The sequence below is a fragment of the Pinus tabuliformis genome, chromosome 1_1 (genome assembly GCF_031772625.1).
Source record: "Pinus tabuliformis cultivar Carrire ecotype Pingquan chromosome 1_1, CPIR1, whole genome shotgun sequence".
Lineage (NCBI taxonomy): Eukaryota > Viridiplantae > Streptophyta > Pinopsida > Pinales > Pinaceae > Pinus > Pinus tabuliformis.
The window spans coordinates 645,274,959-645,286,965 of record NC_142297.1 but is presented as its reverse complement, the minus strand read 5'-3'; the positions used below and the strand labels follow the sequence as shown (position 1 = coordinate 645,286,965).

Here is a 12,007-nt window from a genome sequence, read left to right as displayed (position 1 = left end):
AAGGCATGAAAGTAGCAAGACTGGCTGGTTCAACTTGTTCCAGTTTGGTTGTTGATAACACTGAACTTTTCTGGTCTTATATGTCATCAACCTGTGTGATACCTGTAGTTAAGGCCTGAAAGCAGCAAAACTGGCTGGTTCAACTGGTTCCAGTCTGGTGTTGATAACACTAGACTTTTCTGGTCTTATATGTCATCAACCTGTGTGATACCTGTAGTTAATTGCTATGCACTGCACTTTTAAGCATTCGAGACTCTCTGATTCTCTCTAAGAGACGGATTGTGCATGCTCAATAGTTAGCAAGCTGAAATTTCTTTACAGATGCAACTGTCACTCATCCTTGAAAATTCAAACTCCAGCATTGAAGCTGCTTCAATTCAGTCACTGACTGCCATTGCCAAGCTTATGGATCCCCAAATCATGTGTAATGCCATATGTAAATGTCGTTGTTTTTATTTTTATTTGTTTAGTATACAGTCAGAATGTCTCTTACAAGTTCTCTTTCTCCTTGGGCCCTTGTTCGGTTAACTGTTCTTTTCTCTATTTCTTCATCTTGTAAGCCAAGAACTACGGCCTCTGTTCTTCAATATGACTTCTCTGTTTCTTCATCTTGTAAGTCAAGAACTACAGCCCCTGTTCTTCAATATGACTGGCCTTCAGATGGAGACCTCAGTCCTTAGTATTACTTTGAACATCCAAATAGGGCAGGGACTAACTGCCCCGCAGCCCCTCTTGTTTGTTTAGTGATAATGTCAATTACATTTTTTTTTCTGAATAAGTGAAGAGGTACTACAGCCCAGAGAATTTTTGTAAGAAAATTGAAAACTCATACAGAGATGAATTAAATTATTTAAAGAAATAAATTAATGGTTACTTCTCATATAAAGTGGCCGGTTTACTCCTCATTAGTTCCTCATCTCTTAAGACTCTAGCCGTCCTTTCTTAATGCTGACAGAGGTCTCCAAAAGATATCAAATGATTATAGAAAGTTATACTCAACTTACCAACAATCTGTTTTCAAAATTTTAATGATATTATATACTGTCCAAAGTAAAACTACTTTTCTGTAATAATTACATATTATAATCAATTTTGGACCTGGCAATTGAGAGTTGCATCTTTCAAATGGATGTGGCCACTGCCCGTTGGAGTTGGGACTCTATGCAAAAAGTTTCAGTGAAATCCCCTGCCAATAAATTATTGCTAAATTAGTGACCTTTGCCATCTTTGTTTTCAACATTAAATCCTTGTTTGAGTCGTAGCTGTAACTGCTCCAACACTCCTCCAACCCACTTTAATTTGGGACACCCTGCAATATAAAGCTTCTTCAATGACATTACATGTTCCACACCAGAAAGCTCTTGTATCTCATGACATTTACGAACACGTAGTTCTTTGAGCTTTGTGAGCTTCCCCAACCCTTGTATACTCTTTATCTCGTCACAGCCTACAACCCACAACTGCTTTAAAGATATCAAGGGTTCAAAAGTCGGCAGGTCTTTCACTTTATCACATTGGATGATGTCGAGAAACTCAAGCTTTCCCAAACCAGTAAACCCGCGTATTTGCCTCAATTCTGAACAACACTGTAAAGTCAGAGTTTGAAGATTGGGGCAAATGCCCACCGGAAAGCCTACCTCCAATATTTTTGTCCCTGACATCCATAACTCCCGAAGACCAATCATGCAATTGTCATCGGTTGATGACAATTTATCCAATTGTATTTCCCCCGTTTCTCCTTCAACCCTCCTGAATGGAAGTTCCAGCAACGGACATTTATCTACACTTAAAATCTCCAGAGACTTCATCATAGCGAAATCTTGTGGTAAGTATTCTATCCCACATTTCCATAATTTCAACTTTTTCAACGGACTCGACGGTCCAAAAGAATCTGGCAGGCGTGTCAGTTTCCGTGAACCAGTGACTGACAAATCATCCAAGCTCTTGAGGTAACCGAGACAAGGTGGCAGCTCCTCCAACAAATTCTCTGTGAACAAATCCCCTCCTAATGTCATAACTCTCAAGTTGCAGAGTTCGTCCATACCTCCCGGCAATTCTTTTAAATCTGTTCCCTCCAGTAATAATTCTCCCAAGTGTCGTTGCCGTGCAACTTGGGATGGCAATGCTTTCACCTTCTTACATGATGAAAGATCCAAGAATTCCAGAGTGGTAATGTTTCCAAGTGCTCTATTGGAAATGGTCAAATTGGAGCAATTGCAGAACGATAGATGTTTGAGTCGACTTAAATGCCCAAAACTATCTGGAAGCTTTTGCAAGCTGGAAGAACTTGTCAAATCGATGTGCTCGAGAGTTGTAAGCTTTCCGAAGGAATCAGGCAGCGACATCATTTTCTCACACCCTTTTAACTCCAAGTATTTCAAGGAGCGAAGGTAACAAAATTCTTCGGGCAAACTTTCCAGTGGGATGCCGTGGAAATGTGGACGAGAGATGATAATCTTTTCCAGATGCTTCAGCTGTCCTATGGACTTGGGAAAGGCTGAAAGAGGAGCGATAATATTTAGCTCACGCAGCTTCAGAGGGGCCTGCAATGTTCAAATTTCAGCCATCGGAAATTTTCGCTTACGGATGGAATTCGTAATGAGATTAAGAAAGATCAATAAACATATAGTGAGATTTGAAAGATCAATAAACATACCTGGGATTGACGTTTCCACAATATCTCTAATTGCCCCCCTGCTATTTCTAAAACTTTCAAATTCTCCATCGGGATCCAGGAAGGCAGACAAGAGTACGGACACTTATACCATCGGAGCCATATGAGATTTGGTGACCGTGCCCTCCTCATTATGTTTTCTAAATAACCAGCTTCAGTTGTAACAAGTTGCAAATTCAGAATACCACCACGGCCGAAATTATTGAATAGATGCCTCAAACAGTTCCCGAATACCTCATCACCCCATCTTCTGTACCATGACATTTCTGAACTCCTCGTGATGAGCGAATCGGAAAAACGATGTGCCCGATTAATCGTCTTGATTCCGTGGACTTCCGTTATTACCTGTTCATTGATCAAAATTAAAAATCACACACATATTTTTATCTTGAATCTGTTCATTTTAAAGCCAAAGACAAAGGTTTAACAGATTGAAGCACTTACAGATGATGATTGCTCCAACCAGTCATCAATGGTGTTGGTCCTATGTTACCAGAAACGGGACGGTTGCCACCGTTCCCCGTATAAAACGTGTAAGAAACGGAAACCAGACGAAACCAGACGGAAACGCCGTTTTCTACCGTTATTTTAGCTAACGGGTGCATATATTTTATGGGAAATTTTTTACAGGTGGTAGTTCGCATTCTCAGCTTGTATTTTCACTCTTTATTGTAGATTTCAGTCATGTATTCATTCAATAATCTAGAGGCTTATGCCAAGTATATAGAAAGTTGATTATTTATGTACTATTGTCCTTTTTTTAGTTGATTTGTTTTCCTTTAACACATATACGATTAATTTTCTCTCTCCTCGTTTCTTAGAGTGCGAAACTCCCAACTCCGTTTCTCGTACCGTTTTCGTTTCTCGTTTCGTTTCCCGTTTCTCGTTTCTGGTAACATAGTGTTGGTCGTGTAATACCAAAGACGGAGAGGCATGGATGCGTCCTGCGCAATATTTCTTCCTAGATCTCTAATGTGATCATGCATTTTTATTATTTTTATCTTATTTCCATAATCCACCTCTAGTAGACACTTGTCTTCTAGATTTTGAAGCCCCATCACACCCCATAATTTTATAGCCAAATTTCTGTCTTCTCCTATGAAATAACAAGCAATATCTAAGAATAATCGTTGTTCCTCCTCATGGAGTTTGTCATAACTGATTCTAAGCCTTTGCTGTATTTCCACAGGTAATGTCTTGTGAAGTTGATCCAATAGCTCCTCCCAGTACCTTCTGTCATTTCTTCCGCAAACAAGCGCTCCGAGTACCTTCAACGATAATGGCAAGCCATCGCACGCCTTTACAAACAGATCTACCAGATCTTCAAATTCTGGGGGTGGGAGTGAGTGATAAAAGGCATATGAGCAGAAGAGTTCTTTGGAGTGTCGTGTATTCAGCCCCCCTAAATTATAAATTGACGACCCTAACACTCCTGAACTTTTGAGGACATGCTTGTCCCTGGAGGTAACCAAAATCAAGCTTTGGGCACTAAGAATATGCTTAATTGGCAATAGCACATCCAGCTGATCGGCACTATCTACATCGTCTAGAACGATAAGAGCGTGACAAGATGAGAGATGCCTTTTAAGTATCCCTATACCCTGGGCAGTATTGTCAATTTTGATATCCATACCTTTCAAGTCCTTAATAAGCTGGCTCTGCACAGAGTTCAGAGACATTCTAGCTGCCTTTTCTCTAACATCAAATATAAAGGAGGATTTATTGTAACATGATCCCGTGCAGTTGAAAATTTCTTTGGCCAGTGTCGTTTTGCCTACCCCACCCACACCAACTATTCCAACAATTTCGGTTTTCACCCGCTCCTCCTCATGCTGCGATAGCACTGCTTTTTCAAACTCCCGCAACTTTTCGCCCAAACCAGTTGGATATTTAGCAACATCCAATGGTGTTCTTGGAACCGTTTTCAAAACTTTGTGCAAGACTTTATCCAAGAGTTCGCCCTCGTCCCTGAATAATTGTAATTCAGATAAAAATAAGCAGTGAGAAACGTCTGAGTATCATGACAAAATTGAAAACTAACGCGGACAAGTAAAAAAAGGGAGATGCTCACCCATTGAAAGCTTTCAGATCAAAGCCGCTTATATCCGCCACATCAGAAAGAGCGTTTCTCCATTTTTGGATAGTCTCCGAGTCGTAACGTCTTTTCCTTTCCCCGGTTCGAGGGTCTAATGTTGTTTTCTCTTGGTGTTTCTGCAGTGCTTCAGCGAACTCTCCGTCCTCACCAGTATGCCGGACCACACAAGGTTTCACGTTTAGGAAAACGGGAAGGATGGTAGCCCCTGACTCTGTCATGAGAACGAGTTCATCCAGGCACCAACTGGATTGTGCATAATTCTTGGAAAATATAGCAATGTGGACAGAGGCTACTCGAATAGCGTGGTCTACTTGAGAAAAAATACTCTGACCCTCCTCCAATTCGGGCTTGTCCAGAAAAACTCTTAATCCATGGTCACGAAGCCGTCTGTAGAGATGACTGGCGAACGTGTTCTTAACATCCGGCCCACGATGGTTTATGAACACATCGTAGTCGGAATAAGAAGTCGAGGCACACCAGGAGGCAGCCGAGGAAGAAGCAGCCAAATCGGAAAGGGGACCTGTTGTTAGAGATGTCATTGTTATTGGTATAATACAGATGATGGATGGACTGATAGGCAGAATAATAACAACGATGCAACTTAGCACAGAAAACTGCAAGCAAGAATGCGCCTTATAAAGCGGGTTTAGCAATAGGCATTAAGCGGTAACAATGGCAAACAGATGTACTCGATACACAGAACAATTCCATCCAGTACTTCCTACAAACTTGTACAGTGGACATGGGATATGATTTCATACATTATCCAGATTACCCAATCGGGATTGCAAATAAGTTCAAACTAACGTGACGTGGTCTGGTTGGGTTGTTGGTATAAAGAGGCCAGGTTTGGAATTTCAAAATCAAACACTAACCAATTTGATCGGAGTATAAATTATGTGCAAAGTAATTTTTAAGTTTAGGGTTATTTAACATAAATCGATCTATCTGGTTCAATTTGTTCTTGGTTCTAAACGCATTGGCAAAAAAATATCATACGATTGATCCAAAAAGATGGATCCAAAAAAATTGCTCGTTAAGGACTATTTAATATAAGATCTTTCATCCCAATAGAAATGACTGGAGATTCGTTATTTTCTGTATCTATTTCTTTTGTTCTCCTCTCATAGTCTACATTTTTGTTTTTCTTTTATTTACCACAATTTTTCAATGCGTCTAAGGGGCGCATTTTTATTCAACACCAACCATAATTTTTTCATGCGGTATCATTATTCAACGCGCACCAAACATTTTCAATACATCCGAGGGGTACATTTCCAGTCAATACCAACCAAAGCGTTTCAATACTTCACGGGGCACCATTCTATTCGACACTAAAGACATTGTGTCAACGCTTCAAGATTCAATCAGCCTTTCCCAAGTCCATAGGGCAGCTGAAGCATCTGGAAAATATTATCTTCTGTTGCCCACATTTCCACGGCATCCCACTGGGAAGTTTGCCTGAAGACTTTTGTTACCTTCGCTCCTTGAAATACTTGGAGTTAAAAGGGTGTGAGAAAATGATGTCGCTGCCTCATTCCTTCGAAAACTTACAACTCTCGAGCACATCGATTTTGACAAGTGCTTCCATCTTGCTTCCAGATAGTTTTGGGCATTTAATTCGACTCAAACATCTATCATTCTGCAGTTGCTCTAATTTGACCGTTTCCAATAGAGCACTTGGAAACATTACGACTCTGGAATTCTTGGATCTTTCATCATGTAAGGTGGTGAAATAATTGCCATCCCAAGTTGCACGGCAACGACACTTGGGAGAAGTATTACTGGAGGGAACAGATTTAAAAGAATTGCCGGGAGGTATGGATGAACTCTGCAACTTGAGAGTTATGACATTACGAGGAGATTTGTTCACAGAGGATTTGTTGGAGGAGCTGCCACCTTGCCTCGGTTACCTCAAGAGCTTGGATGATTTGTTAGTCACTGGTTCGCGGAAACTGACACGCCTTCCAGATTCCTTTGGACCGTCGAGTCCGTTGAAAAAGTTGAAATTTGGAAATGTGGGATAGAATACTTACCACAAGATTTCGCTATGATGAAGTCTGTGGAGATAGTGTAGATAAATGACCGTTGTTGGAACTTCCATTCAGGAGGGTTGAAGGAGAAACATGGGAAAGACAATTGGATAAATTGTCATCCACCGATGACAATTGCATGTTTGGTCTTCGGGAGTTATGGATGTGGGACAAAAATATTGGAGGTAGGCTTTCCGGTGGGCATTTGCCCCAATCTTCAAACTCTGACTTTACAGTCTTGTTCAGAATTGAGGCAAATAAGGGGGTTTATTGGTTTGGGAAAGCTTGAGTTTCTCGACATCATCCAATGCAATAAAGTGAAAGACCTGCCAAGTTTTGAACCCTTGATATCTTTAAAGCAGGTGTGGGTTGTAGGCTGTGACCAAATAAAGAGTATACAAGGGTTGGGGAAGCTCACAAAGCTCAAAGAACTACGTGTTCGTAGATGTCATGAGATACAAGAGCTTTCTGGTGTGGAACATGGAATGTCATTGAAGAAGCTTTATATTTCAGGTTGTCCCAAATTAAAAATGGGTTAGAGGAGTGTTGGAGCCGTTGTAGCTACGACTCAAACAAGGATTTAATGTTAAAAACAAAGATGCCAGAGATTACTAATCTCGCAATAATTTATTCGCAGGGGATTTCATTGAAACTTTTTGCATAGAGTCCCAACTCCAATGGACAGTGGCCACATCCATTTGAAAGAAGCAACTTTTAATTGCCAGGTCCAATATCGATTATATTTCATGCAGAGCAGATTGTTATTGATTGTATTGTAATATTACGTGTGAAAGGGAACCAAAACATAAAATATTACGTGCGAAAGGGAACCAAAACATTGAATAGTTAGGAACTCTTCTCTCATGCGAAATAGTATTTGGATGGTTTATAATATCAATTCAATTTGAACATTATATTTTAATTTTTTAAGAAGCAAGTTGAATTTATGGTCAAAATGGTATATTCAATGCACTGCAAAAATGGTAGTTGGCTTTGGGCTATGGTAGGGTTGGATTTTCAAAAGAGACTTACTCGTCACATTACGGTTTTCGCACCTTAAATCTTTACACTTTGAAAATGAGTAGTCTACCCAGGTGGAGGAATTTCCCGGTTTTCGTCGTCGCCCAGAAAAACCTCCGGCTCAGACCGCTGGCTATTTCTCCACCCTCAGCCACCCTCCGGAATCTTCACCCAGCTCTGCCACCCTCAGCCACCCTCCGGAATCTTCACCCAGCTCCGCCACCCTCAGCATTAATGTCCACGACTAACAGATATCTGACAAACATTCCGATTTCCATTGCATCTTGCCACCGGGGAGTTAATTCACTATGGAATTTGAATTCCTCCGCCTCGGATTAACTTCAACTTCTCGGGTGAAGGTTCTTCAGAGATTCAAATGGAAACGTTTTATCCCACACGCGGAGAGCAACGGTCCAGTCGTTTGCTCACCTGCAAACTTTTGCTGGTTTGCAATCATATCTGTAATATGAAAACTTAGTACTGGTATCTCGATTGTTAAGGTACCAATGCAGACCCAGAGAATGTCTTCAGCGTAATGGCTTGGGATAAGAGGGCCGAGCTGGGTTATCCTGGGGAAGCTTTCGTAACATCCAAGGCCAATGAATCCCTAGTACAGGCAAGAAACTAATGAATCAGAATTGTTTCTTTCAAATTCTAACAATTTCAAATCCCATTGTGGCCGTTGGAAAGGTAATTGTATCATGAGGACACCATTACTCCCCCTAGTTCAACCAAGAAATAATCAATGCCCCAAGTGTTGATTGGCAGATACTCCTCCCTCAACTTAATTCCCAGCTTTTCGACTCAATTAAAAGTTTCTTTAGAAGTCCTAACTTTCACTTGCTCTCAAACAGTTCAAACCTAATACCAGAAGTCTTCAATATTTCTACTTTGTCTGTTGTCCTGGTTTTCTTTATGCATTACTAATTGAAAAGGAAGGCACCTGGCCTCATTCCTTTTGACATGTCATTAGAATGGGGCAGACCACAGAAAGAATGGAGCTCGATGGATGGCTCAATATTGTCAACCACACCAGTGAACGAAGGCCCTGCTAGAGTTTCTTTGACTTAGATGCCAAAATCTAGTCTGCCAAAGTCACCTAGGAGCTGCACCAGGCCTCATCTTATAAGAAGTCAATGCATACAATCCACTTCAAGGGTAGAAACTCCTTTTACAATAAATACAATACAAGACAAGATATGATGACCGTGAGACTAGGTACCCTTGGTATATATATTGGAGACAAAGGGTAGAGTAATAGCACTCCACCAATCTAGGGTAGACTAACTATCTTTGGGTGATAAATGATAAATGTTTATAAAAGACATGAGGATCTTTGTATATGTCAAATTTACTGAGGTTCAAGAATTTTTCTTTTATGTTATGTTGTCACCTCTACTACTTACAATTCTACATTATGCAACCTATACAATCATCTACTATACTGTTCAGAAATGGAATTCCTATTACATTAAAGGATGAGATCTCTTACCTACTTCCCAGGCATGATCTGGGAAGTCAAGTTCATGTTACAAGTCAAGTTCATGTTACAAATTGCAGCGCCAATTTATATGAAATCGTGAGGCTTTTGCATGTTAGGTTTGGTAATATACCGCCCCCAAACAAAATCTGGCAAGAGCTCTCATTAAATTGCTATCACTATATGCATAAACTTGCTTCAAGGACAATCATAGAAGAAAATGTTCATAAACTTGCTTCTGGATTTTCATAAACTTGTTAATGGCATCTTCTATGTTATTGGTGGGCTTAAGTTTGGCAATATGAGTGGACTCTCTATACACACTTATGCTTATGTGAGTTCTATGGATTCTTTCGACCCAAAGACGAATACTTGGCTTAAGACCAAGGCGTTGCGTATCGGGGGTTGTGTGCTTGCTTGTACAGTGGTTGGATCCTGTATCTATATGTTGTGGAGTCATGCAGTCGAGTTATCATTCTGTAAATATGTTACAGATACTGATTCTTGGACTAGGATTAAGCAGCATCCCATTCCATCTCCTCTAAGGATGGACAATGTATTGAAATTCAGCTGTGTTACCATGGGGAGTTTGGTTTATATTATTCAAGTTGGAGGGTCTATTGATGATCTGTTGAGGAGTGGGAGGAATGCACGAGGATTGAAAGAGGGGTTGGTTCTCATTTATGATACCAAATTGCAGGAATGGCAGCGAGGGCCTGATTTACCTTATGTACAAAATGGAGCAGCTTGTGCTGTTGTAGAGTGCTGAAAGTAAAATTCGAATTGATATGACTATTTAGGTCTGCAGGACAGTGCTCACTGTCTGTTGTGGACCTCTTGAAAGCTTGTTGAGGTTAGCTACCATAATTCATTATGTGAGCTCATCTATATTTATTATAAAAGCAGAAAATAGTTTTCTCAATAGGTTCTAGTCTCAAGCATGACACTTTGAAGCAGCATGTCAAAGTTCAAAGTGGAACTCAAAACGAGGTTCGGGTAAGTGCTCCTGTTGCTTCCTGCAATATATTACCATCGCAGACATGAACAATCCATTGAATATGTTTTCACTGGCTACAGATTTCAGCTATGAAACCAATTAGTAGAATGTTGCTATCCTTGTGGATATTTTCCTTAACTACAGCAGCAAGAGAAGTGCAAAGTAATCAAAATGTATGTATCATTACTGGAATATCGATGGTTAATATCCATCATCTGCAGATCTGTATGCTTCATATGTGACCCATCAGAGGCACTATAAGATACGACTTTTAAGATTGGCATGAAACTTCTGTCTGCTCTTTTATTAAAAAATTATGTAATATTGCTAAGTTTTGCTCCTGTAACATTCTAATCTGGTTTCCATCCCGTCTACATGCAACAAAAGGTAAGTTTCTACTGCCTGTCTGATGATTGCTTGGACATATAAGTGGAGAAGTGGTTTTAATGCGTTGGTTGAATTTAAGAGTATTGTACACATATATGCTCTGATTAGAGATCTCTAATTTCAGCATTTTCATCTTAGTGTAGTTTTCATTAGTTTCTGTCTTAATGATTTGGGGAGAAACCGAACTCCACATGCCACAAATATCAGTCACTGAGCCATATAGAGTTACACAGCAAAAACCTTCTTCAAAATTTATGAGAATAAAAGTGCAAACAATGCCTCTATACACAAATTGGGAGCAAAATTCTGTCTTTGTGTTAATTTCAGAAGATTTGTGAATACAATAAACTTCACAGGAATAGTATTCAACTCTGGATTCAATCACTATATTAACTCACACTGCAGAAAGTTCTACAGAATCTTTGCAACACAGAAAGACGTTTCATCAATCTCTCTCATACCTCACTGTCTACTCTCTGCTTCTCTGGCCCCCATAGCCTCTCTCAGCTGTCTATACTCTACAACTATTCTATCACCATCCTTTTCTTCTCTCAGACAGCTAATCGTATCTCCGAAGACTGGACTTTATAGGCCACACTTTCGGCCATTTCCTGAATCTGATTTTCCATCCTTCATATGTTCTTCAATCTCCAACTGTTCCTGTTCATCCTTTTCCACTTATGTTGGCTATCATGGTAGCCATGAACCTCCATCTGCCTCTCTGATTTGATATAACAAATTCCTTCCATCTGCTGATTAGCTTTGTGTTTCCAGCAAAATTGTCATCAACTGTTAGGTGTCTCATATGTTAGCACAGACCCAAGTAGGCATTCAACTGGATTCCAATTGACTAAGATTTTACGGTCTCTGACGTAGCTCATCTGGCCTATTAGTGCAGATCAGAGTGCACACATAAATTTTGGTACTTGGAAAATTTTCTGAGTTCCCCCAATGACTTCCAAACTGCTCCTTTGGAGCAACTTATTGTTGAATTCTGCTAAGGATCCTCCTGCATCAATAACGATATAGATTGAAGATACAAAAAAATGATGCCATCCACTTGCTCACCTTGGATGAATGAAGGCCATTCAATGTTAAAAAGCATTCACTAGCATTTTGTTAACCCTAGGCACTCTTAGAGTCTGGTACCATCCCTTACTAAGAACTACCAGGCCTTCTAATCACAATGCAATGAATTTATCATATTAAATGTGTAAAACTGGAGAAGAAAGTGTATCAAGAAAGGATCAACCATTTAATGAGCTAATTGTATATCATTTCCTATGTTTATTCACACCCGACATGCAGGAAGTGTTCATGA

The 12,007-nt window shown here is 40.0% G+C and overlaps 2 protein-coding genes and 1 pseudogene across 2 annotated transcripts; 1 reads left to right on the top strand and 2 right to left on the bottom strand.

Moving 5' to 3' along the window:
* Window positions 1-1,124: 1,124 nt before the first annotated feature.
* Window positions 1,125-3,134, bottom strand: LOC149215007 (uncharacterized). The gene is made up of 2 exons (XM_089391029.1): window positions 2,657-3,134; window positions 1,125-2,543 (listed from the first exon to the last, which is right to left on the bottom strand). The coding sequence occupies exons 1-2, from the start codon at window positions 2,936-2,938 to the stop codon at window positions 1,209-1,211; spliced, it is 1,617 nt and encodes a 538-aa protein (XP_089247155.1). The 5' UTR covers window positions 2,939-3,134; the 3' UTR covers window positions 1,125-1,208.
* A 334-nt stretch (window positions 3,135-3,468) lies between these two features.
* Window positions 3,469-5,477, bottom strand: LOC149215006 (disease resistance protein RUN1-like). Its single transcript, XM_089389587.1, has 2 exons — window positions 4,746-5,477; window positions 3,469-4,642 (listed from the first exon to the last, which is right to left on the bottom strand). Exons 1-2 carry the CDS (start codon window positions 5,306-5,308, stop codon window positions 3,469-3,471), a joined length of 1,737 nt encoding a protein of 578 aa, XP_089245713.1. The 5' UTR covers window positions 5,309-5,477.
* A 4,045-nt stretch (window positions 5,478-9,522) lies between these two features.
* On the top strand, window positions 9,523-10,071 carry LOC149215005 (F-box/kelch-repeat protein At5g26960 pseudogene; annotated as a pseudogene).
* Window positions 10,072-12,007: the final 1,936 nt, after the last annotated feature.